At 41.8% G+C, this 27,973-nt stretch overlaps 1 protein-coding gene across 1 annotated transcript; it reads right to left on the bottom strand.

The window, feature by feature from the left end:
• Positions 1 to 134: 134 nt before the first annotated feature.
• On the bottom strand, positions 135 to 27,674 carry LOC307252093 (insulin-like growth factor-binding protein 4). Its single transcript, XM_080029661.1, has 4 exons — positions 26,725 to 27,674; positions 11,708 to 11,871; positions 9,003 to 9,128; positions 135 to 3,747 (listed from the first exon to the last, which is right to left on the bottom strand). The coding sequence occupies exons 1-4, from the start codon at positions 27,089 to 27,091 to the stop codon at positions 3,610 to 3,612; spliced, it is 795 nt and encodes a 264-aa protein (XP_079885787.1). The 5' UTR covers positions 27,092 to 27,674; the 3' UTR covers positions 135 to 3,609.
• Positions 27,675 to 27,973: the final 299 nt, after the last annotated feature.

The raw sequence follows: 27,973 nt of genomic DNA, 5'->3' as shown, positions 1-27,973 counted from the left end.
ATAATAATAATGATAATAATAATAATAATAATAATAATAATAATAATAATAATAATAATAATAATAATAATAATAATAATAATAATAATAATAATAATAATAACAGCAACAGCATTTTAGTTTCTTAAGTGTTTTAATTGATGTATTACAATGTACATTTTCATCTGGTAAACATTTACAATATAACTGATCATTTAATTGGTTGAATGTCTATATTTCAGTTGTTTGATCACCTCAGTGTTTGAATATAACGGTCGTGTTCTGGACAAGATACACAGATCCATAACTGTTTCCAACCCCAGTCCATTTGTATGCATGCAAACATTACTCCATATTTTCTACACATTAATATATAATATCAAAGGCAAACAGAAACAGTCTATTCTCAAGAAATGCAATTACAGTTCAGTACAGCAAAGTTAGAGATCAAGCATCGTCCTATATCTTAAATAAACAGTTGAAGTAGCTAGGAGGCCTATACAAAAGCAAAGCCAAAATCGTTTGTCTTTGCTCTCATAGGTTAGGATTGTTAAACAGAGAGTCGGTTTGAGTGTGTTTATTAATACATGATTAGTCGGTGAATTATAAGTTAGGATATTGCTGGAACTGTTTTGTTTTCACACGTTAACCAAATTAGTTTTGACATTTACAGATATTTTGCTTTAGTCTTTGGAACACATTTCAAGATATTTGGTTGGTGTTGGTAAGCTGTAGCATTGATACCCCTTCCATACCATCTTCTATCTGTCTGTGTTTTACTGAACTACCTTTGGAAACATGTATTTCTTTAGTGACAAGCAAAAGTGTCAGGTGTCAAGAGGCATTGTACTATTTCCAACAAGGTTATAAATTCAACATTGGCTTCAGTGAAGAATTCATTTATTGGCAGTTCTGACTGTATGTGACCAAAAAGCTAGGCCAACATTGAGACTAGAAAATAGGTTACCTTACCTTTGAGTAGTTTATTTTACAATAACCCTAATAGTACATCTAAGCATCTTACCATTTCCAGGAGTTTTAGGGCTATATTATAGAAAATAAAGTTCACTTAAAAAACCCCTACCAAGTTTGTATGTGTACAAATAGTAAATGGATTGTTTAAAATCTCCAAAATGCCCAAGTTGTATGAGTGGGGACAGCAACTAAAGCTTGCACAATAAATTATTGATAGTGGCACCAAAAGTAGAGCATTTTACTTTTACCAGACTCTATTTATATATGCATATACTACTGCAACTATACAATATTTGACCAAATTCCACATGGAAAAAAGTGCAAAAAAATGCATAATAGTTTTCATGGCCTTTTTAATTAATCCGCGACAACAGTTACACTTTATAGATTACCACAAATTGTGTAACAGTTGCTGTAAATATATACTCATTATATCTAGCAGTACTGATGGATTTATAAGGCCCAGACTCAAACTGCCAGAGTGACACCAACATCAATACTTGAGTCAATATTAACCAAGGTTTCATGAAACATATTGAGCAGGCTGTCCACATCTGGCTAGCTTAAACCTGCCATTCTGCCCTGAACTCATAATGCATGACAGCAGTACATCAACTTGCTATATGAACAAAACAAGCCTTGCCTTCGATATCTAAAATATTCAATGCGCTGGTAATACACAGTTTTAATAATGAGTGTGATGCACTACAGACAACCTTCAGACAGAGAACTAATGTCAGATAAGCAGAGGAAATTCTGCCTCTCCATTGAAAGCTTAATGTTAACTAGGAGTTGCTATGTTTGAGCTTAAAGGCCTACTTCACCGGTTTGAATATGAAGGTGTATTGAATTCTGAGATCCTATGTAGTATAAATGCGCAAATTTTTTTTAAATCGGTTCATCCTAGCCTGAGAAAAGGCAGAAAGAGTGTTTTTTTTAACCCTATATTTCTCTTTCTCGTGACATCACAGAAAGAGAAATATAGGGTTAAAAAAACTTACTTTGTAAATATTACTGTGATGTCTTTTACTGTGACATCACAGTAATATTTACAAAGTACGTTTTTTTTTAACCCTATATTTCTCTTTCTGTGATGTCACGAGAAAGAGAAATATAGGGTTAAAAAAACACTCTTTCTGCCTTTTCTCAGGCTAGGATGAACCGATTTTGTGCATTTTTTTTTGCACATTTATACTACATAGGATCTCAGAATTCAATACACCTTCATATTCAAACCGGTGAAGTAGGCCTTTAGCCATTCCAGCTGATTTCACCTTGTATGTATATTTAAAACACATCATACCTGCAATTTACAACATTGGCAATTTGAACATTGATAGTGCAAAGCCAATGGGGGATGTTATTTATTGTATATATTAACGATAACAATGAAAATACACTTATCTATAGCTAGTTTAGATGGTCACATATTTAGGGGATCATCACACTTAAGGATGCTACTACGTTCTGAAAACCCCAGTCTTCTGTTCCAATCTTAAACAATGCAAAAAGAGCAGAAGCCATTTTATTGTTTTGTTTTGTATTTTGGCACAATCAGTACATAGCACCACTAAGGTTCTGCCAAGCAGTCTGTTTGGAGAACATCCTGTATCTCGAAGCATATTCATACAGACAAGAGAGTCACACTGGCATCTTAGCACCAGCTGGAGAAACAAGATTATCCTATCAGCAGTTTACAGAGGTTCTAGCCCTGCTATGCTGCAAGTCCTTCTGGACCGTGATGCTATATAGAGCTCGTCAGCAATAAGAGGAGGATGCAGAGTTAACCGCAGGGTGATGATGCAAATTTAGTCTGGCACTGATACAGTTTTTCCAATAAATCTCACTTTGGTCTTGATGTTGTGAAAATATATGGCTTTTCATTTGGTAACTCAATGCAGTAGATTCTTGCTTTCCTTTGTTCTCATCTAATCTTCAATTGATACTATTTTGAGTCATCGCTAAACTAGACTTGTGTTTTTACAAACATTTTATAGTTTGTTTGAACCTACTTACCAGATGGGTGGGTTTACCACATATGGGACTGTGAATAAGAGCCACGCGTTACAACCAATTACACACATTGTGTCTAACTAATACACAATCCTGCAATTGATAGTCTTTCTGGAAGTTATCCTGGTGCAGTCATTTAAACTGATCTACTGTTCCAGAAAGAATCAAACAAATTCTAACAACTCCTGTTGTATCTCAGGTCTGATTAGCAGGTGGGGGTTGAACATTTTCTTTTTCAGAATAATCTACTGAATATAGAAGTATGACTAGAGAAAACAGCACATTTTGATGTCTAACAAAGACCACAACTTTAAATTAGCTGTGCAATTTTTTTTCTTATACCTGTTACTTCGAAGCGCATGTGTCTAAAGACTAGCTGTCTTTAAGTCCAAAAAGTATAAACAATACACAACAAGTGCTCAAAAGACTCAAGAGATCACACACTCTCACACACATGAACAAAATAGCAAAAGAACTCAACTCAATGGTTTCCTTTTTGTTGAATAGGCTCGAGTACCGTCGGCCTCAGGTGAAGCCAGGCTTTAGAGCGAAGTCCTTTCCGCATATAGTTTTTCTAATAAGCAGCACCAGTTGAGTCCGGCTGGTCCTGAACCCACCCCCACTGCCACTGCTCGCACTCCCTCAATATCTCAGAGTAGCAGTCATTAACAGGTGACAGTCCAGTTCCCCTCGCAGCTCCAACGGGCCCGGCAGCCTCAGGCCCGTCTTCTGGTCCACACACCAGCACTTTCCCCGCAGGCCATCACGTGCCGGATTACACTGAGAAGAAAAAAAGATGTAGAATAGTTTAGCTACATAATGTACTGTAACAACTTCTTCAACTACAGGTTCACTTATTAAATGTGCTCTGATAAATGCTTGACTGTGTATGTTAATATACAGCCCAGGCTCTGTAAAGGGACATGTTTACATGCTATGGTGGGCCCCCTTTGTTAACGTTCCCTTTGTTTACATAACAGTTTACAGAGCATAGGCTCTTTATTAACACCAGATTTTTTTTCAGCGCTCTCACAGTACAGACAGGAAACAGTTTTTTGGGAAATATTACTGATTTGGTGAGAACTGATTTTGTCAACACACATCCAGAATCGCTTACCCCACCTTTAACTATGGATTTTTATTTATTTATTTTTATTTATTTAACTTGTATTTATCCTCGAGAGACCAATTGAGGGGTGACCCTCATTTACAATGACGTCGAGATTAAATGACTGTGTAACGTAATCATATCGATAAAACCCAAAGACACTTAGTGACCGACGGTTATGGAGTTTGTGAAATTAACATTTACGTTTCACTGCTCGCAACTTCACTTTTTTTCATTTTTTCATTCACTCTTGTTGTTCTCATCAGTTCCTTTTAGCAGCAGCAGGTAGCTTTGCTCAACAAAAAGTCTCTACAACGCAATGTACAATACTTTTTACCATATTGTACTAGGTTATTATTTCTCAGTGTTGTGTTTACAGCTTGTTGAGCTGCCCCCAAGAATCACTTGATTGTTGTTTATTTAAAACAGAGCACTAGGTAAGAGGTTACAGACTAGTTTTGATTCTCTTGGACCTGGTTTTCAGAGCTTTACTAGACGTTTTTATTGTTTCTGCAACTCTTGGTTTTTCCTTAATGAAAGATCAAATGACTGGAGTTTGTCAGGTATAACACTGTTTTGGCACCAGACCATGTCAAGTAAAATTCTGTCTACTTACCCGAAAAACAGAATCATGCATTAAAGCAAACTATACCCAGCTGGCACTTAAAGTAGCCTTAAGCAAACTGTGAGAGATGTTTCAATTATTTTGTTCATTCGATTCAAAGCCTCCTTCATGTGAACTTTTAACAATTCCTGTAAAACAAAATGTATTGCGTGATTTTGTACTTTTTCTGTCTGATACCCAGTTTCAAAGAGCCCCCAGGTCCAGTTAGGAATCTCTGAGCAACCGTGCCATGAAATGATTCCCAGGTCTCCCTCATGACCTGTGCTTTACTTCCCAATAGGTTTTTATCACAGTGCAATTTTAGTTAAACAGTAAACAGATGCCTGTGAATGTTCCCGGACAGAGACACTTTAACCATGTTACACAATCCACACAACTCACTCAGACTATGGGTGACTGGTGCCTTAGCAGAGCTTTCCCTTCATCACTGACTCTGCGTCTACTGCTTTGTTTGCATATAGACTGAGAGCGCTCTTATCTGTGTTTTTTATGTTTTCTTTTATCTGCATAGTTGCCCAATCCTGCAAAGGCCAAAAGTCATGTCACTACATCCAAGAGCTAATTGCCTCCATCACAGCAATACAGGGGAATATTGTCATACAGTTTATGGGAAAACCACTTTAACACAAGAAGTTCAACAGTTGATGTCTTAAAGTAAATCACTTTTCGTGTGAGCTTAGAGAAATAATGTCTTGGCATCACTGCGTCAGTCCATTTGGAAACACTTTTGTGTTGATGTTAAACTAGTCAGGCAATATTTCAGCGGCTGCAGGCATGTTTTGACTCTTGGCCCACACATTGTTGATGTGGTTTGAAAACACAAATCAAAGTATTAAGATTGGCATTTTTATTTGTATGAGCTAGGGATGCATCATGCACAATATTGGTTTTTCACAATATGCAATCAAACAGAGTAACATATACAACATCAGAATAGGCAGAAAGAAGAAAAAACACCTTCCTGTTCCCCAACCCACTAATTTATCCCTATCCCCGTCCCCAATTTTCTGTTCATTTTCAGTCACCCTGCTTGTAGCAAGGTTCCTATGGGCAGAGATTTGTGTCAGTAGAACTTGAATTTGAATTGATCGACTTGAATATGAATTGATCAACCTGCATTTGAATTATTGATACTTGAATTCGAATTTATACACTTGAATATGAATTATCCATTTGAATTTGAATTAATTATACTTGAATCTGAATTTTCTCTACTTGAATCTGAATCAGTTAAAACAAGTTCAAAATTCAAGTTTTCAAATTCAAGTAGAAAAAATTCAAATTCAAGTAGAAAAAATTCAGATTCAAGTAGAGAAAATTCAGATTCGAGTAGAGATGTGCACATCCGGGTTCTTTGAGGAAGAGCAATCGAGTGCAGATCTCTGATCCTAGGCTACAGCGTCCGGCGGTGACCGTTATTTAACGTTCAGGAAATATAAAGTCATAAATTAGTTTGTTTAATCATCGTCTGTGTTTTTGACCTCTTGTTTTATAATCGAAGTATCTTTTAGAACACTAATCACATTTCAGTAATTAAAGTTAAGTTATTAATTAAGTTATAATATCGCCAATAGGCTATATCAATGAAAACAGACGGTCAAACAGCGTCCAAATGAGCTAAAATCCTAAATACAATAAACAGTAACATGGCAAACTTATTTTTAGGTAAGCTAATTGATTATTTATTAATTTCTTCACACGTTTACATGTTTAGAGGCGAAGGATTCCTCCGACGCTCTCTGTCCGGCTTATCAGACAGCACTCAGCTGTCTGTCAGTTGAGCTGGACAAGCAAACGTAAAATCATCAGGAAATGATAAAAACATCCCGATGGAGATTTCTATCGAGTGATTTTGCTTTAACTGTCCTACAGGGTCGCGTTGTGACAGTGACACTCTTTCTTCAGTCGGAGCTACAGCGTAAAGTGAAAACAAACTCAGAGTAGGTCAAATCACCTATCCAGTGGAACGGCGTATGTTGCACTGCAGAAACTGTTAGTTTCCACTAACTCAGAGGCCGTGTCTGAACTGCCATACTAACGTCCTACTCATACTCATTTTGACTTCAATTTGAGTATGTGACGGTTGGGTATGCGAGTTTGGGTATGTGAGAAATTCCCGGATGAGTACTAACTTCCGGGAAGATTTTGGGTATGAATCGATCGTATACTTTTCCTACTCAACCGCCCCACAATGCACTGGGTCAATTCTACCCGCCCAGGAAAATGAAATATTTTCGAGCAAGTTGCTAGGCAACAACATTGTTTGGGGTTCCGCGATCTGACAACTGTGCGTGCAGTCATTCATACACTCTTACAATAGATAAGAGATGAAGATAAATACCTAACAACATTAGAGTCACTAAGTGAAATGAGTGTTGTGAGTCTGATAGTGGAGAGAGATTAGAACAGATCGCTGTTCCACACACCGCGGCTCGTCCAGCTCAACTCACAGACAGCTGAGTGCTGATGAGCCGGACAGAGAGCGTCGGAGGGATCCTCCGCCTCAAAACATCATTATTATAAAACAAGAGGTCTAAAACACAGATGATGAACACAGGACTGTAAAAATCTAGTTCAATATCTAACCTGTAGAGGGCGGTTATAAGCTTAACAGTGTCTAAACTGCCTGAATCTTATAAGAAGAAGAAGAAATTCTTCATTGCTTGAGTATACTTCAACTGAGAACGTTTTAGACGCAGCTCGCATACACAATCGATCTTTGAGTAGAGAGTATGCAGTATATAGATGGTGAGTATGTAGGATGTAGGACGCTAGTATGGCAGTTCAGACACGGCCAGAGCGAACAAACTCTGGGTTGCCTCAAAACCACCTGAAACAGGCCCCAGTTCTTCAGACAAAGTAGCCTATGAATACTGGCATTGTGAGTTTAAAAAAAAAATACTAAAAACGATGCCCTTTGAAACACATAGGCCTATAGGCCTAATTTATTTTAACTGTTCGCGATCTGACAACTGTAGGCTACGTGCAGTCATTCATAAACGCTTAGGCTACAATAAATAAGAGATGAATATAAATGGGACGTTGGAAGTAATAGGGGTGCGGCCCGGGGTTACGTTTGTGCCCCGCCTTCCCATGCGCACTTCGGTAGAGTGAGGGGTGCGCACTAATGAGCATCAGGTTATCATTAAAAATCCAGGTTAATGGCACAAAGCAGTAGCCTAGATAACTTCGACATAGTCACTATACGTTCCCTCTGTCTGCTAAGCGCAGGGGGGAGAGAGAGAGAGAAAGAGAGACAGGATGCAATGTTCACCTGCGCACCTGCTCCTCCAAGGAGAGATGACAGCGAGAGCGATCACAGCGGGGCACAATAATAAAGTCACACATCAGAGTTCGGTCTATTCGCACTAGGTCTACTGTTCATTTGCACTGAAGAAAGGTGTTTGGTGAATACAAATTCACCAGAATGCAGGAAATTAAGCATAATGCTCAACAAAAAAAACAGCTGAGTGCTGTCTGATAAGCCGGACAGAGAGCGTCGGAGGAATCCTTCGCCTCTAAACATGTAAACGTGTGAAGAAATGAAGAAATAATCAATTAGCTTACCTAAAAATAAGTTTGCCATGTTACTGTTTATTGTATTTAGAATTTTAGCTAATTTGGACGCTGTTTGACCGTCTGTTTTCATTGATAGGCCTATAGCCTATTGGCGATATTATAACTTAATTAATAACTTAACTTTAATTACTGAAACGTGATTAGTGTTCTAAAAAATACTTCGATTATAAAACAAGAGGTCAAAAACACAGACGATGATTAAACAAACTAATTTATGACTTTATATTTCCTGAACGTTAAATAACGGTCACCGCCGGACGCTGTAGCCTAGGATCAGAGATCTGCACTCGATTGCTCTTCCTCAAAGAACCCGGATGTGCACATCTCTACTCGAATCTGAATTTTCTCTACTTGAATCTGAATTTTTTCTACTTGAATTTGAATTTTTTCTACTTGAATTTGAAAACTTGAATTTTGAACTTGTATTAACTGATTCAGATTCAAGTAGAGAAAATTCAGATTCAAGTATAATTAATTCAAATTCAAATGGATAATTCATATTCAAGTGTATAAATTCGAATTCAAGTATCAATAATTCAAATGCAGGTTGATCAATCCATATTCAAGTCGATCAATTCAAATTCAAGTTCTACTGACACAAATCTCTGCCCATAGGTTCCTTTTAAAACCAATATCTGCTGAGACTGATAGCGTGCCGTTAATATGGTGCATCCCTATGAGCTTTGTATTGCTCATAATGAGTGTCTGCTTGAAAGCACAAACCTGTTTAGCATGGAAATCTCCGTTCTTGTCACAGTTGGGTATGGGGATTGTGAAGAGGTCGTCATGTGTGCGAGAATTTGATGCCAATCTGTCCAATGCTCTCTGTAGCTCGGCACGACACGGAGCCTGTAGGAGTAATCAGTTTTGATATGTTTATTCACTTCGGCAGAGTTCTAGACGTGGATGTAGGTGGATATTTTTTGCAGTAGCATAATTAAACTGTGTTGTTAAAAAATAATGGCTAAGAAAGTTTAGGTCAATCAAAAAAATCCACCATGGTAAGTGGATGGTGGAGTCAGGGATTTTGGAGATTGGTTTTGTCAGTGAATATCTCCTCACGATCCGCTACCTGTCCGTACTAGTACGGACAGGTAGCGTGTACGATGAAAAAAATCCAGTGTTAATACACAGCCTAGGCTCTGTTAATGGGGATGTTGCTAGCTACAGTAAGTTTACATTTGTCTACATACCAGTTTACACAGCTTAGGCTAAGTAAACAGATTATTTGTTCAGCGAGCACACACTGTTCAAGCGGATAGTGAGGAGAGATTAACTGTCTTTGACAACAAGCGTTTTTCAGAATCGCAGTCTCCACCTTCTAAGATATAAATTCAATAAGTCAGTAAAGTATTGAGCAATGTCAAATTAAGATAAGAAAAGTAATGTGAATTTATGTGGAAAGTAAAAGATGTTTCCTCACAAACAACCTACATTTAACTTGCTGAGCATATTGCTTCCACTGCTCATGGGAGTCCGGAACAGCGATTGCACAAAGAGTTTCCTTAGTATGTGTGTTTTGCCATTTTGATGTTGGGGTGATGGCTGAACTGAAGATTCCAAAGCTTTTAATTTGACACCCTTACTTTGTTTTTGCAAGATGTAAATAGTGCTGAGTGAGAGGATGAGGCTAAATTGAATTCCCAAGCCAACCATCTGAATGCATCATTGTGGCAGTGTTTTCAATCAATCTACTGTGGGCTCAACCCTGGAAATCAGGATTCGCAGTAGCAAATTTAAATTCGCTCTGCAGCTTACTCTGAGTACGAACCATTGGAGCTCATCAACTATGTTAAATTCCGACTGACCAATCAAATCGTACTTTCTGATATTGGCGGGCGTAACCGGATTACGACAGTGATGCGCCATCGAGGTTGTGATTGTAAACGACAATGACTGCAGAAACTTTGTTTGAAATGACTTTTGCCTCGAGACTTAACGATTTGGACCTATGAACAGAAGGCCACACTCAAATCTTTAATTAGCAAGGAAGATGTATTTGCTGTTTTGCCGACCGGATACGGCAAAAGTTTAATTTACCAGTTAGCCCGGCTGGACGCTAAACTTTTGGGGCTTACCGTATTTTCCGCACTATAAAGCGCACCGGATTATAAGGCGCACCTTCAATGAATGGCCTATTTTAGAACTGTATAGGGCGCACAGGATTATAAGGCGCATAGAGTAGAAGATACTGCAGTCAAACGTTTGACTGGGGTTGCGTAGATGGAGCTGTGCTAAAGGGAATGTCAACAAAACAGCCCGAGGGGATAGCAGCCGAACTGCCCCGCTAGCTCGGATGCTAACTCCGTGAGCCTGTCAAGCGCTGCCTTCCTGGGTAACGCCGGCTTGACTGCTCTGTCAGCGGGGATATATGATCCTTTGCCCATGGTGCAAACACCGACAGGTCTGTTACCGATGGGTTTCAGTGTCCGAAATGAACTTTGATTATCACACAAACGAGAAAAGCCTGGTGCGGTCGGGCGAAAATAGTGTGATGGAAGCGCTGCGGGGCTAGGAACTAGGAAGCGCTTAATGTTTCTGCTTCAAAATAAAAGTTTACTGATTACGGTAGCCGTAATGCTGCAAGCGGTGCGGCTTTGTAGTTTAACAGTCGTACTGAAACATTGTATTATTATTAAATAGTTTTTATTGGTTTTTCATACTGAAACATTTTGACAGAGCGCCTTGAGCGCCGTGTGCAACCAGTATGGATCTACCAATTAACCAATTGATTCATATATAAAGCGCACCGGATTATAAGGCGCACTGTCGTCAAATCTGGTTTTTAAGTGCGCCTTATAGTGCGGAAAATACGGTACGTATCCTTGTTCATTGCTCTGATGGGTGGTAGTCAGTCATGGTGCTGACAAATTGCATGCAGTGGTATTTTGAAATGTATGCGTTGGTGCCGCCCCTTCAGTTGGGAAGGTCTATTGCTCATCGCTAAACCCTACATCGTTCTAGCACAGCCCTGCACTGCATTCAAATAACAACTTAAAATATATAAAATAGAACAGAAACAGAATATAATCTCAATTGAACTGGGGGTTGGCACAATTAAATGTATCTATCTTTATGTCTCTGTAGCATTTACTGTATGTGCATTAGTTTTGTACTCTGTACAATGTTTTAAAAATATGGTAAAAGCAGCCTGTTAAGGATCAGTAGGAATGTTATGGCCCTGCTCTTGCCATTGTTTAAACGGCAAATTGCATGTTGATGTCAATGTGCACCTGTGCTTTATTTCGCAAGACCGCATTTAAATGTTAAGGTCTGTAAATAAGTAATTTGTACAATTTTATAACCTGACTGTTAGTCTTGTGGCTTTCGAGCTATAAAGCCTTAATCTGAAACACCTGCTGGGGCTAAGGCTGGGTTTGTGGTTTTCTGTGAACTTTGATAAGACATCAGAAGATTGTTTCTCTCACCAGCACCGCCTTGGTCTCCTCCCTGGCTGTGTTGCTTCTCTGATTGGTGGATTTGGGAGGGTGGCGGGCCAGGGTCTTCTGGATGCAGCGCTTGTCCTGTGGACTGCACCGGATATTGCTGTTGTTCGGATGCTCAGGGATGATCTCATCCTGCCTTTCCATTGCTGAAGGAGAAATAATGCTTTAGTTACTTAAATGCAACAACAGGGTGATCAATGTCAAAATGATTACAAACAAGGTTTGCCAAAAAAAAAAGCCTAAGTAGGGTTTTTGTTACATGATTGTCACTTCATTGTAATGTATTTCGTAGAAAATTTTTAGGTGAGACACAGCAGGTGAATAGAGTAAAACAATTTAACTTATGTATATCATCATGAAACTTTGCCAGTTGATAACTGACCCTAAAATGATTATTTTTCAATAATTATAGAAATTGCAAAAACCAACTAATTATGTGTAAATTTGCATCTCTTTGAAAACCAAATAATCTATATGTTAGATAATGCCGATTTAAAATCTTTTTTTCAGTTGTACAAAATTAGTATCCAATGTTTTCACATCATCATCATCATCATCATCAACTGCTAATCCGGGGGCCGTTTGCAGGGGCAGCAGCTGTACCAGTGGACTCCAAACTTCCCAGCTCTGACTGGGGGCAGCTACTCCTTTATAAAGGTTCTACCCAAAGGAGTAGCTACTCTGCCCCAAGTTCCTCACAAATGACTGAGCTTACCCTATCTCTAAGGGAGACGCCAGCCACCCTCCTGAGAGAACCCAATTCAGCTGCTTGTACCCACGATCTCATTCTCACATTATTTTCCGTCGTGAACCAGGATTCATGACCATATGAGTTTAGGAATTTATAATGACTGGTAGATCGAGCGCTTTGCCTTCCGTCTCAGCTCTCTTGATGTCCCAACGGTGCGATAAAGGTAGTGCAATTTGCCCCCACTTCTCCGATTCTCCGGCCAATCTCACTCTCCATTGTCCCCTCACTTGTGAACAAGGCCCTCAGGTACTTGAACTCCAAGGACTCACTAGGGTAAGGACTCATTCTCTACCTATAGTAGACAATCCATTGGTTTGCTTCTGAGAACCATGGCCTCAGATTTAGAGATGCTGATCCTCTTCCCAGCCGCTTCACACTCGGCTGTGAACCAATCCAGTGAGAGCTGAAGGTCACACACCAATGAGGACCACATCATCCGCAAAAAGCAGCAATAAGATCCTCAGCCCGCCAACCTGCAACCCCTCCCCACCACGTGTATGCCTCAGTATCCTGTCCGTGAATTACACAAACAGGATTGGTGATAAAGGGCAGCCCTGGCGGAGATTGGATGGCCCTGAGAAGGGACCCCCATACTCCCGCAGCCCCTCCAACAGTATCTCCAGGGGAACACCGTCATATGCCTTCTACAGATCCACAAAATATATGTAGATGGGATGGGCATACTCCCAGGCCCCCTCCAAGATCCTTGGGAGAGTAAAAAGCTGGTCCATTGTTCTACGTCCAGGATGGAATCTGCATTGTTCTGAGTTTCGACTATCGGCCAAACCCTCCTTTCGATCACCTTGGAGTAGACTTTACCTGGGAGGCTAAAAGTGTGATACCCCTGTAGTTGTCACACACTCTTTGGTCCCCCTTTTTGAACAGGGGAACCACCACCTCGGTCTGCCACTCCTTTGAAACTGTCCCGGACTTCCACACAGTGTTGAAGAGACATCTCATCCAAGACAGACCCTCCACACGCAGAGCTTTCAGCATTTCTGGGCGGATCTCATCAACCCCCGGGGCTTTTACACTGTGAAGTTGTTTGACCACCTCGAGGACCTACACCAGGGAAACTGATGATGATCCCCCATCAGCCTCAAACTCTGCCTCTATGGTAGTAAGTCGGATTCAGAAGTTCCTTAAAGTGCCGGCAGATTACCTCCTCAGTTGAGGTCACCAGCATCCCATCGTTACTGTACACAGCTTGGATGGTTCCCTGTTTCCCCTACTGAAGTGACATTTTTACAGAAGATATTTTGGATTCAACCTTTTTTCGTCTTAAAAATGCATTTCTGGCATGCTTTTAAGAACGAAATGTATCATAACTCAGATAAATAACAACATATTAACAAATCCTTCAGTAATAACATTCAGAATAGTATAACTATTGAAAGTATTGAAAAGAAAAACTAATGTTGAGATTATGGGCGTTAAAAATAGTTGGATAGGAGAAATATACAGATGCAAAAAGACAAGGTTTAAATAAATAAAAACCTAAATGTAAATTAGGCCTATGAAATAAGAAGACATGTTATGTATGGTAAAATAGACAAAAATCTCCAAATTGACCAGTGCTTGAAAAAGCAATGTTTTGCCTTCAGTGTCTCGCCTTAATGACATGAGGACAGTTTATAGCATCTACATCCATTATTTTAATGGATTTTATCTGGTGCCAGCAGAAGCTGTTCTGCCCACTTGTCCTTCCTACATAACCCAAACAGCTGAACGTGGTGAGATGTAGGCTAAAAATTAGGCCAGGTTAGCCTCAAGGACACAGAGCTGAGTTCCTCGCTCTGGGGGTAATCTGTACCTCAGCTCTCAGCCTATGTACACCAACCACTGCATCACGGCCACAAGTTGTTAGGTCTTTTCTTACGGTATCACCCCTGTTCTGCCACCCTCCGTACACTGTGGTCTGTGCCACATTCACCTTTACATCCCTATAATCCTGCAATTCTGGAGGCCCTGCAGGCAGCCAGCTGCTTCCTCAGGAAATGCTTCCCTCCCTCTCCATTCTCCACCCCTCCACAACAACCTCAGCCTGTGCCAGATGGTGGGCATTTCCATTGGCACAAATAGGCACAACTGGGCGTGTTTGTGTGTGTCTGGGGGTTGGTGTGGTGTGGTTGGGGGGGTACGGAAGGAGTATTAAGGCCATGGCGGGGAAAGAAAAATGAGAAGGATGTTTTTTTTTCATTATCCACTTCGGGAATAAAGAAAAAATGCCAAGATTAAAGTGGAAATACCAATTTAATGAATACGACGGCATATAATGACGAGAATAAACTTTCCAGTTCAAGACTGTGGTAAAGCTGGAAAGATATTGACAGAACTTCCGTGATCAATAACTCAAATGATATTAAAACTCAAATTATGCATTTTTGCTACAACCTGACCAGACGTACTCGACTATAACTGAACTGCGTGGTATAAGAATTAAGGTGTTAATATTCTATGCTTCTATGTTGCGCTTTTTAGACAGTCCGTGTGCTGTCGTCTCACAGCCTGCTGCACATAGAGAACAATATATCATTAGTTGAGCTTAAAGGTCTTGTTTCATAAAAATGTAGGTTGTAGCCCATTGTCTGCATTACGGCGATATCAAAGATACATCGCTTGTGTTATAATAACATTTACTTATGAGTTATTGATACCGGAAGTTTGAGTGTGTTAACATCTTTCCAACGTGTACGAAGCCTTTACCTGTAGCCTACTTGTACTTGTATTTTGTCTTTACTCATTAAATTGTATTTCCACTTTATTCTCTACATTTTTTATTTATTCTCGCAGTGCATTGTGAAAGAAAACTCCCCTATCTGAATAGTTTCTCGTCCGTGGCCGTAATACTCTTCCCTAGGGTGAAATAAGATGGACAGAATGAGGGATGAAGGGTTGTGTATGTTTTTCTTTCTGCACATGTTGCCTTTCACCTGTGGCTTGTGAGACTAAGCAGCCTCTAAGCTTTCCTGCTCATAACCCATGTCATTGTACTGGATTGGCACTGGAATCAAAGCATTCTTAACTGGAACTATTTTCACTTTGATCATTGAACCAGAACTGAGCTCTGGTTAATATCTAAGATTAGTTCATTGCTCTTGGCCAAGACACAATGACGGTGTGTCAGTAGCCTCTCTAATCTTGGCCAATGTACAGTCTTTTCTCTGGTCTACATGCATGAAGACCTAGGCTACTTACACGCATCCAAGTACAACATTATCTCGGCAGTGCTATATTACTGGCTAGTCCTTGTTCTGCTGTATTCAGGATGGTGATCCTGTACCCTTTTCTGCTTTTACCTATATTTTTTTTACAACTCTGTGACAGGAGTTGGAATTTTACTGTGTTTCTCTAATCTTCATCTTGCTTGCCTTGGCCTGTCTCGGGAGGGAAGTATCGGTTGTTTGTATTTAGAGTCTTGTTGTTGTCAAGTCTTGCTCATCAGCATTTTGTTTCCTTCACTCCGAGTTGTCCTTTCTCCTCTGCTCCTCGCCAGTTTGCACTTTTTTTCCGATATCTCACTCTTTCGTAAAGCGAGCCAAAGTGATTTAGAAGTGGGTCAGGGGTGGCATGTCCTGTTTGCTACCAATGCTGTTTCCCACAGAGGAAGTTGCCACTTCTCTGTGTGTGTTTCATTTGATTTGAATCAGCAGCTTTTGGCTTTCCAAATATAATTCCTACGATGCATTATCAGCCCTGGAGCTGATACATTCAAATCACAGGTACACAGCAAAGATAAAAGACTAATCATATTATTATACTCAGGAGGAGTAGCAGCCATTTTCTGCCTTTTTAGCCGTTTGGTACATTCTTAGTCGAACCTAAGCAAACAAGATTCATTAAATACAGAAACAAAGACCACTACCTGTCTATTAACAAAGAGGTTCTCATCAAATTCAAATGATAAAATCAGTGAATATCTCCTCATTATACGCTACCTATCTGTACTCTCTGTGTGTGCTGAAAATTAAATCTTGGGCTAAAGGGGTATGTAAACAAAGGGGCCCCCAACGTTGCTAGCAACATGTCCGTTGTAGGCTACAAGTAACGGATTGTGAGAAGATATTCACTGAGTTTTTACAAAGTTAGTTTGATAACAAGCATTCTCGAGAATTGCCAACTTCACCTTAACATTACATTTTATTTAGCTGACGCTTTGCTCCAAAGCGTCTTCCAATAAGTGCAGCATTCACAAACTCAGAACAACAAGAATCACGCAAGTACTATAGCTTCAAATAAACTTTTTTCTTTTTTTTGTGTGTGTGTTAGTATCATCTTCCTAGTCAAAGTGCAGTCTGAAGAGATGTGTTTTAAGCCTGCGGTTGAAGGCTTACAGCTGTTCTGATGTCAATGGGGATCTCGTTCCACCATTTTGGAGCCAGGACAGCAAACAGTCGGGATTTAGTCGAGTGACTGGGTGACCCTCGCAGTGAAGGAGCAGCAAGCAAATTGGCAGATGCCAAGTGGAATGGATGAGCTAGGGTGTAAGGTTTGACCATGTCCTGGAGATAGGCTGAGCCTGATGAGTTCACAGCACGGTACGCAAGTACCAGTATCTTGAAGCGGATGCGGGCAGCTACTGGTAGCTAGTGAAGGGAGCGGAGGAAGGGTGTAGTGTGAGAGAACTTGTGTAAGTTCAAGACCAGTCGAGCTGCTGCATTCTGGATGAGCTACAGTAGACGTATGGCACATAAAGGCAGACCAGCCGGAAGGGAGTTACAGTAGTCTAGGCGTGAGATGACAAGTGCCTGGACTAGAACGTGCACCACCCTCTGGGTTATAAGTGGACAGATCGTTCTGATGCTGTATGGCGTGTATCTGGACGATCGGGTTGTTGCAGCAATGTTGGCAGTGAGGGAGAGTTGATCATGGAGTGTCACACCCAGACTCTTAGCAGTCGAGGTGGGGAGTTTAATGGCCTTAGAGCATCTGATTAACCAGTGCTATTATGTCAACTAAGCACACAATAAGGCGAACACAATTTGTTAGCACTTAGCTGTCAAACTCCAAATTTGTTACACAATAAACTGCATTGCATGCTCAGTCTAGTTCTTAGTTCAATATTTGTTGTCACATATCAGCCAGACGTGTCTGTCACACTGACCCCCAGACTCAGTGGCGGACTCAGTGGTTGCCTCAACGGTTGAAAAAGCGCGCTGAAGTGCCCTCAAGAGTGTTGAAAACGAGAGGAAATGCCTTATTGACTGCCCTTTTCACGTGCAAAACATGATTGGATGCCCTTAGGGTGCCCCTTCATACAATAAATGATGATGATGTGCCCTCTAAAACAAGAAAATTCGATGACGTGCCTTAATGAGTGCCCTTCTAGTGCCCTTCTGCCCCTCTGGTGCCCCCATGGTTTAATTTTGTTTTGCTAAAGTGCCCTCTATGGTGGTGAAAATGAGAGAAAGTGCCTTATTGGCTGCCCTGTTAGCTAATGAGGTGCAGACGTTCCTCTCTTTGGTAGCTGACGAATGCGAAAGAGGCGTTGCTTTCATGTGGCGTCGCTATGACAAACAGCTACATCGAGTGGTACTTAAATCTCCACTGGATAACGAAGCAAAAAGTGGATTAAGAGTATGTCCGTACCCATAGTGGAAAAATTTAATATTTTCAGTTTGCATAATCCGTTAAAAATTGTTTCCGTAGCTGGCTGTTAGCGGTCAAAGACTGTATGGTAGCGGCACATTGAATTTTCTCCTGTCTAATTTTTACTTAAATTTTAGTAAAGATGAAAGCAGCAAGGCATCCTCCCTTCTTTGGCTAAAATGTTCCCTCCCGACCCTTATCTATCCTGCTCTGCTCTCTGTCCTGTGTTGTCTCTGTATCCTGAGCCTCTCTGTACATCTTCCTCCGAAAACCTAAATTATGGATCTGATCAACTGGGGTCTCTCTGCAATTGACCAAATTTTCTCAACGAGAAAAGGTGGCAAAGGAGATGCTGCTTGTCCTGATGGAACCTTTACTGTTGGATACACCTGGAACGGGTGGAGTGGCTGGAACCAGATGTGTCTAGCAATACTCTCCATTGAGGACGCCGAAGATATCTACACTATTGGGCTTCTGGTATCAGGGTTCCTGCTGATTGGAGTTGGCGGATTCCTGATTTACCGCAACGGTAATAAGGCGTTGGCAACTAATCAGGCCATAGCTAAGCTGCCCGTATTTGAGGGTTTGTGCCGGGCCGTTAGTGCACAGACTCAAGTGATAAGCGAGGTGAATCGCAAGCTGGAAGTGATTCCTGGACTTATTCGGAAAGTGGATTCGATCAGGGATGCCATTAACGGGCCGCAAGCACTTGGATTTAGGCCACTGGATTTCGGCGAATAACACGGTACCAGTAACTCTTAAGACAGGCTCCATTCCAGCGCCTAGTCTCAACCAAAACAAATCACAATCTCTCGATTCGGCTCCCTGCACCGACCTTGGCGGCGGTGCTATCTCTTCTCTCTCCGGGATGTTTATGTAAACAGACGCTCTACCCCCAAACTCCCTTCACCTACTCTCCTGTGGACTCTATCTGTGACCGGGCCACGAGGTCGTCTCCAAGAACTGTCTCAATAACACCTGGCGTCTGCAGACTGCCACTACGTCCGGACAGAGATAGCTTCATGGAACACACACACACATACACGTAAACACATAGCACACAAATCCTGACCTCTCAAGCCTTCCTGAATCCTCCCCCTCTCCCTCCCGTTGCAGCGCGGACAGCTGCGGGCGGGGCGCCTGCCGGCTGCGTACGCCCCCTAGCGCCTGGACTGTGACACCTACCGTCCCATGAACCCTACCCATTCCTTTGTGCTTTCGACGTGTCTATTTGTCTGTGGCGTTATTATCTTGTTGCTTACTATGCTAAGGTGGTTTTTGTACTAATCACACACTTGCACCTAAGGAGCTCGTGTGAGAGTAGCATTTTTTTTAACCTGTCTTTCCCGATGTTCTCTTTTTCCTACCTATTTTAAGGGGCGCAGCGCACGCTGCCGACTCTTCAGTGTACCCCCCCGTCTCCCATGTTTGTTACTGTCACTGAATGTCTCTTGGTGGGGAATAACTGTAAACAGAATTTCGTTGTTTTGGTACAATGACAAATAAATCATCTTGAATCTTGAATCTTGAAAGTGCACAATGATGTGAACAACTCATTTTGGTGTTCTTATAAACACCAAAATGAGTTGTTCACATCATTGTGAATGATCACATCACCAGAGAAATAGTGTCTATGAAGCTCAATTTTTTTCTGGGGGGGGGGAGGGGGCAAACCCCCCTTTTAATTGTATGAGCCCAACCGTTTTTTAACATCTACAAACACAGTGTTTGGTGTTTCGTTACATTACATTTTGTTTAGCTGACGCTTTTATCCAAAGCGACTTCCATTAAGTGCATTCAACCATGAACGTACAAAACTCGGAACAACAAAAATCAGTACAAAAAAGTACTATAGCTGCAAATAAACAAAACTACTAAATGCCACATGGACAGTAAGTGCTACATGGAGATGTAACAAGTGCCCCGAACGGGTCTTCACGGCAGCGCTTTCTAAGTTTGAAAAGCCACTGTTTGCGCTGGTGGGGCCCCATGTTGTCCAAAATGTGCCCTTTTTACTTTTTCGCCCCTGCCCTTCAAACAGTCTGAGTCCGCCACTGCCCAGACTTGTAATCGTTATTCATCATTGGATGAGAAACAAAGGTGTGATTGTTAGGCACCCTCCTTCTGACAGACGCATGTCAATCTTAATTTTCACAAATCCATCCGATAATGTTTTTATATGTCTTCTCTTTGCAAATCGTAGAACACTAATTGAAAGAGCAGAAGGGGTTGTCAGCTTTACAAACCTAACTTGTAAACCTCAAAAGACAAATGCCCTTCATGGATAAATATTTAGTTAATCTCAATGGGATTGGCAGAGTGCTTTCGTAGTGTTTATAATTCCTCGAATTTAGATCTAGGAGAGTCCACTTTGCGAGACGTTAAAACAAAAACCTGAGATGCACCTTTTTAAAATGAATAACTAAATGTGTCCTCTTTTAATTTATACATCAGATCTGCCACTTCTTTGGAAAAATTTAAATGTCTGCTGAAGACACATTTTTTTGCACTGGCCTTCGGAACCAGCTGAGCTGAGTATTTTTTTATGTGTTTTTCTTTTGGTTTCTTATTTGTAATAAATGTGGATTATTTTATTATAATTTAACCTGTACAGCACTTTGGGGCAGTACCCGCTGTTTGTAAATGTGCTTTATAAATACATTTGACCTTGACCTTGACCTTAATTACAGATATACTGAGGGTATTTAATGGCACTCATAAAGCAAGATAGGTAGATTAGCCTTTACATTTGACAATGAGGACACTAAGACGAGATGCAGAGCAACTTCCTGATGTATCTGTATCTGATGTTATGGCCAGTAAGTAAGAAGAAATTGCAGAGAATTGTAAGAGCACTGACCAACTCGGTAGATGTTTTGGTCACAATTTTTTTTAAACTGCTGCAGTGATATACAACTGTACTTCAGGGCATGTCTGTCCACGATGACATCATTATAACAGATTCAGCTGGAGTGGTTATAGGTGTACTATTTTTGACCAAGCACACTCAAAACCAGAGAGGGCAGTAAAACATTGCTTCAGCCTGGTGTTAAATTACTCTTAAAAGCGTTTTTCTTTCACATGTTCATACGTAAAGAATACAAAAGAAACAGCAAATTAAATAGCAGAGCAATGATGCAATCAGTATGACGACTTCAATTTATTTCACAGCCAGGATCTTTGCTGTTCTGTCATGCTGTTCGTGGATATCTTCCAAAACATTGGGATTAGCCTGATTTTAACAAAATATCAGTTTAGTAAACTTGCCATGAGTGGCTTAAAGTGTGGATTTCAGAATGCCACAGAAAAGATGTGTGTAGTGTTGCTGTTATCCTTGGCATGTGATAGAATAGACTTGTCTATACTAAGTAAACTAACTAATCCAATTAATAATCTTTTGAGAGGCTGTTTCTGATTTTTTTTATAACACTTTGAAGTGTATTTTCTGGCAGTAAGCAACCAGGCTCTCTACCAAAAAGCTGTTCTTTTCAGTCAACACTTGGTGCTGCCAGAGTATCAGACTGCTGGTTTTTCCAGGCAGAAGAGTTCTTTGAATCAGTTAATCATCAGAGTTTATATGTAGTGCAGTTGTAAGAACACTGCTCAAGGCTACTGCCGTATGCTGTAAGGTGGCCAGTGAACATTTTGGAAATGTTGTTAGTGTAATTTGTAAAAGGAAAGATAGAACCTTAAATCAACACTAAATCAGAAAAGCAGCCCTTTGTGAAAAGGAAACCTGTTGCACTGCCTGACACCCGCCACCTCCCATTGAACTGATTTCAAAATAAACATCCATAAATTCAGAATGTTTCAAATCAAAAGCTTGCAGAGCAGCAGCAGCTTTGTGTCCTCTTTTTGATTTACTCTTCAAGGAGCAGAAAATAAGGAGCAACAAGTCTAAAAATGTTACGGGTGCACTGATTGCAATTTTCTTGACCGATCCCGATTGCCGATTTTGTAAAGGGTCTAACCCGCCGATTCCGATTTGTAACCTAAACATTTCCAGTTTATAACATGAAACTGAAGCCAACTATAATATTACCATCACCAATTCAGCCTAAGGTTGGAAACTTTGTTATTGCCTCTAACAAGTTGGATACAACACACACACACACGCATGCACGCACACACACACACACACACACACACACACACACACACACACACACACACACACACACACACGTGTATCAGAGACAGTACAATATGAAGAAAGAAATGATAGGATCATAGTTGGATCATCATCAAGATAAACATCGTCCTTTATACTGACGAAAAAAAAATTGATGAAAATAAAACCTGTTTTGGGAACATTAGTGCAGTGTGAGGTTTTTCCCACATTCAATGTCTCCTCTGAGATTCAGTTTCTTCCATTTCCAGGAAGAAATCCAGTTTTTGATCTAGATGAAAACACGTTCATCTGAATTGTTGTCATAAATCCTCAATTAAAAATGAAGTATGGCACTGAAGTTCTCTTTAACCTCAAGGATATACTTCCATAGGTTGGACTCCATCACTGTCTCTAATAATTGTTTAGTAGATGTATTTACCTCCAGATGTGTGAGTAAATTCTGTCTAGTAAGCCGATGTGTTTCAACCATCAATCACTTGTTGATGCACTATACTAGTATTACTATGTGTGATAAATACATCTATGAATAGAGGGATACCTACTGCTGCAGTGAATTAGGTCAAACTATTTTGAGTTACATCATTAACTTTGTGTGAATCGTTCTTGTTTTAAAACACGTACAGTATCAAGGTCTTGAGTGGAAGTGCAAGAAGAGGGAATGAATGCCACAGCATTTCTACCAGCCAGGGAAATTCTCCATTTCTCAAGATATTGATATGTAGACTGCAGCAATGTTCTTATTGCTGAATGAATACGTTAGCAGATGAAATCTCAGCTCTTCAGGTTTTCCTGTCTTGCTCAGATTAAACCTGTTTCGGGGCAGTGTTGTGTTTGTTTGTGTATCTCTCGGCTCCGACACACTAGAGGGGGGTCCCTGCCCCACGGAGAACAGGCAATTAGCTAATCCCATTTACTCGTGCATAAGAGCCACAGCTGTACAAATGTACTGCACAACCCAAAGAAAGCAAATACACAACATTAAGGGACATCTGCTGAAAGAGGATTGGCCAAAAAATCGTATCTATCTAAAGCACCCTGGAAAATACGTCCACATCTTTAACAAGTTCACAACTCCCAAAATGTGCGGAGGAGTCCTTGCTCTAGGAAGGGGGGAGAATCTAGGTTAGCAAAGACCTGTTAACATCACACTGAATTGGGCTTAGTTATAAAGAGACCAGCTCCACCAGCAGCTTCATTCATTCAACTCCCCCGGTGCCTGTAGGTGTAAGACTTTTCATGTATTAGTTTGCAGATAATATCCGTTCCAGAGGGAAGCAATTGAATACTGACACCAGGGCAGACCCGGCAGGAATGCAGGAGCAGATGCCAACACACGCATGATGATGTATTCTAAGTATTACGATAGAGAGTGTTTCTAGGAATGGGGTATTAAGATGCATTAAGGCTGTCTTAAACCTTGACAGAAGATGCAGGGTTCTAGTTGTTGTTGCCATGGAAATTTGGTTCAAGAATAGCCTTAAGCTTGATACATTTTTTGAGAGAAATACACAGTTTTGAATAGAGATGTGTATTGGCAAGAATATGGCAATACGATACGTATCCCGGTACAGGGGTGACAATATGATAAATTGCGATTTTTTGGGATACTATGAATGATAGGCTCTTTTTAGATAAACTGTCATAGTATAAAGAACATACACTTTTAAATGCATAAACAAACAGTTTATTTGTATGCATTCAGACTCAGACAGTTGGACCTGCATTTACCAGCATACACGTCCTACATCATAGTACTACCTTTTTTTAACAGAGGAAATCTTGCTATATTTAAGTGTATCGATATTGTCTTATACCCCTTATTTTGATCCAAAGAAAATTGATTAACTACTACTTAATAGTTACCTAGCTAAGTTATGGTTATGAGGCAGCATACATCTTTGTGATACCAGCTGCAACCATTAGCCTGAAAACCCTTAATTCTCTTCCTTTGGGCTGTAGAGATCGGCCTCTATTCCAGGGTCCTTTTCTTTAGGAATTCTCTCTCTTTTTTAAAACCCCTCTTCTATTTTTATCTAGCATGTTCACTGTTGCTAGGAGTGGGGCAGTGTCAGACATGTATTCAGGAGATGCACCCCCGTGTTTAATAATGCATAAGTACTTCGAATGCACCACAAAGGAAATCTCCTGCTTGCGACTGGAGTAGCTCTTCGCCTCTGTTCCGTTTGCCTTTTCCGATCGTCTCTCTGCCCGCCACGGTTTACTTTGAACATTCTTATACAGCGGCTCTGAGCTGCTGCCCAGAAGAATAGATTTGCAGTGAGATTTATTGGGCAGAGCTTCCCCCTTGCTTTGTTATGACAGACTCCAGGGGTGAGAAGGAGCATGGAGTCAAACACAACTTGGTGCTCACATTACAGAACAGCAAAAACAAAAAGAATTAACTTTCCAAAAAATGTTCCATGTACCGCAGCCCCGCCCCAGAGGAAGGACCCCAAAGCACCCCACCCCCCCCCCCCCCTCTTAGTGCACTGTCTGTAACCCAATTCTTGGACAGCTGATCGGACTACGCAGCAGCATCAAAGAGCAAGAAATAATATTTAGGGAGAAGAGCTGGGCCCTGTGTTTTTATCAGGCTCTAAACAGCTTTTCCTATTCTTTCTGATTCCATTTAGTCATGCAATGTGCCGGCCTAACCTACGCTGGCCCGGCACACAGAGCAGAAGGCTCTCATTTCAGCGCTGGCAGCCAGAGTGCCGATGAGCTCATCCTCATGAAGGAGCTGGACACGGTGGTAGGCGATGCGCTGTAAAGCTTGTTAGAGCCGGGTTGGGGGGGGTGGGGGGGGGGGTTACGTACCCATGATCCAGGGGAAACAGATGCTGCAGTGAAGATGTGTGTCCTGGGAGTTTGATTATTTATTTATTATTTAAGCCTACTACTGCCATTACCAGGAACTGTCCAGGAGCCTGGGCTTAGTGGAAGCAACAGTGGGGCCAGTTAGTTAAAATCTGAAAGGGCCACCTTGTCCTGCCGATACAGCATAACAACTGTCTCATATGGCATAATGGAAATCAACACCACTCCCTCCGGAGGAAAGACAAACAGCTGAGAGACAGTCTCCTCGGTAGAAATAATTTAAGAGCGGTGAACTGGATATGCAGATAAGTCGTCCAGGTTTTTAGACATCCCACTGTTCCAAAGTAGAAACAGACTTTTCTTCCCTCACAAAAGGAATTCGACAACAAAAAGAAGGAGAATGAGGAGAAGAAGCCGGGCCCCACAAAGAGTGTGATAGAGACATCGTCAGTTAGAAGAACAGGCAGACATCTGCAGCAGCAGGAGGACGAGGAGGAATGGGGGGGAGGGGGAGGGGGGCGTCCATGAAAAAGCACCAAGTGAATTACTGATTGCAGAGAGCTCTAATAGCCCCACACTGGCCACACTCCATTACAGCCATTTCATACACCGGCTTTTATTACCTCCTCCCATTACAAACACACACACATACACACACATATTCACTGATTCACTGTCACTAACACACACATACACACACACACACACAGTACCACCACATAGATTTGACAGCTTGCACTACACAACTACCTGCCGGGTCTTAGTTGAACACAATGACGTAATTGCACACCCAAGATGCAAGGAAAGGACATTTTTCCTTTAGCTACAGGAACTGCGTTGACTAAATACATGATTCCTCGCTAGAACAGGTAGCCTAAATGCACGCAAAACGTAATATGGAGCTCCTCGCATACGCACACGCCCAGCCCGGCACTCCTCTGTACTGTAGGCCTGGCCCTGCATCCTTAAGCACAGACCCTTACACAGGGAGCTGTCTCAAGACAGCGGGGGGACTGTGTGCGCTCTCCCACCAGACCATGCGTGAGGAGCCGGTGTGTGTGCACGCTCTGGTTTAGGGTTTATCTGAGATTAGGGTAAACAAGCAGCACATTATCACACACACACACCCCTCCAACTCTGACCCTGCCTGACTCAGGTAAGGCCCATTGAGTGGAGACGGAAAATTCACAGAGCGAGAGAAGAGGGACGCAGGTTTAGAGAGACCTAGGTTCAGTGTTGGCTTGGTATATGCTTGAGAGCTGTGTGAGCTTCTTGACATACAGTAGACGTTACCTTAGTTTGTACAGAACTTGGCAAAAAGGCTTTCTCTTTTTCTGAAGCTGTCCAGCTTGATCCCACCAGGGAATTTTAAACTTATTTAAAGGGTGCTGGTGAAAGAACTTTGGAAACTTGGCACTTTCATTTAAATATTGTATATACTACTGCTAAATCTTTCCATCTGTCTGTAAGTCATTTTTGTTGTATTGTCCCAAACAGGTCTTCCTCGAGAATGAGACCCTGTGTCGCAATGAGATAACCTGTCCAAATAAAGGTTCAAATAAATACAGACAAATTTGCAGAGACATTAGATGTGATGTTAACGCGTTAGGCTAAGCTGTGAGCCTAATTGTAATTGACAAAAGGAAGAACACTAAATGGAAGGTGTAAAGCATTGCATTGGTTGTCAATCTTGACCTCCTCGGCTCTCACCTGAGTTCTCCTCCACCTCCCTCTCGTCGGTGCACACGCCCTGGCCGTGCATCAGCGAGTGCAGCGGCCTGTCCACGCCGCGTGGTGGGTAGCAGCGGAGGCCCGTGGCACAGCGGGGAGAGTAGACCCCGCAGTGAGCCCCTTTAGGCAGGGCGCAGGTGGGGCAGCAGCCACAGCCGGGCTCCCTCACCGTCTCCTCACAGCCCTCAGGCAGCTGGCAGCTGGCCAGCCTCTCCTCGGAGCACAGCGCGCAGCGGATGGCCAGGTCCGACGAACACACCGCCACAGACGCCAACAACGTCAGGGCTCCAAACGCCCAGAACATCCAGCGGGACGGAGCTAATGCCAGCCCACTTCCACGCACCATGGCAACCCCAGCCGGCACCTGCACGCCCAAGTCCTCAGCCCCACACTCGTGCAAGGTCCCCTTTGATGCTTAGCCCTTCAGTGTTGTGCGCTTTTGATCACTTTCTACTTCAACAGCAGATTTCAGACTTAACGAGGGAGGTTTGTGAGGAGTGCTTTGTCCAGGAAGGAAGGCTCTTTTGATATTTTCAGCTGGTTTAGTGTTTCAATTGCAGGGGACACACACAATGCCTCCGCTGTCTGTATTGTCTCCCGTTTCCTCTGATTCAATTTCACAGCGAAAGAAACTGCAGCCTGCTCTCGATCTGCTCGGCTGGCGAATGTAGTGGTGATAAGAACTAGTTTTTGTTGTAGTATTTTTGTATTGAACAGGAGGATATCCACCACTCTTTGCAGGTCTGCTTGTCTCTTTCTTCAAGTGTGAGTCCGGAAAAGCTTGCCCGCCTGCTAATGAAGCACCAAAAAATGTTGTCTACAAGTGTCCAAATGCAAAGCAGGTCAATGGAAAGGCAGTGTTTTTTAAGTCACAGCTGGCATTTCCCTCCTGACGCTGTTGTGCGGTGCAAAGTACTCGCTTCTGAGAATGGCTCAATTCGAGCTGCTCTCCTTGGACTTTATACTGGTCCATGGACACGCCTCTCTCTACAGTGAGAGAGGAGCTGAAAGGCACAGCAGAGAAAAAGCAGGACTAAAGCTCTGTCTCCCTCTGTCTCTCACTCCAGCTCTCTTTCACACACACACACACACACACACACACACACACACACACACCAGCTCACACACTTACAGACTGCCTCGCTCGTCCTCACTCAATCCTGAGTGCACGGGGAGAGAAAAAACTTGTTTACGCACTGAATACACTTCTCTCCCCTCCGTCCTATTA

The sequence above is a fragment of the Ammodytes marinus genome (assembly GCF_949987685.1).
Source record: "Ammodytes marinus genome assembly, chromosome: 6".
Taxonomy (NCBI): domain Eukaryota; kingdom Metazoa; phylum Chordata; class Actinopteri; order Uranoscopiformes; family Ammodytidae; genus Ammodytes; species Ammodytes marinus.
Note: the sequence above shows the minus strand (reverse complement) of the source record. Positions and strands in the feature narration are given on the sequence as shown.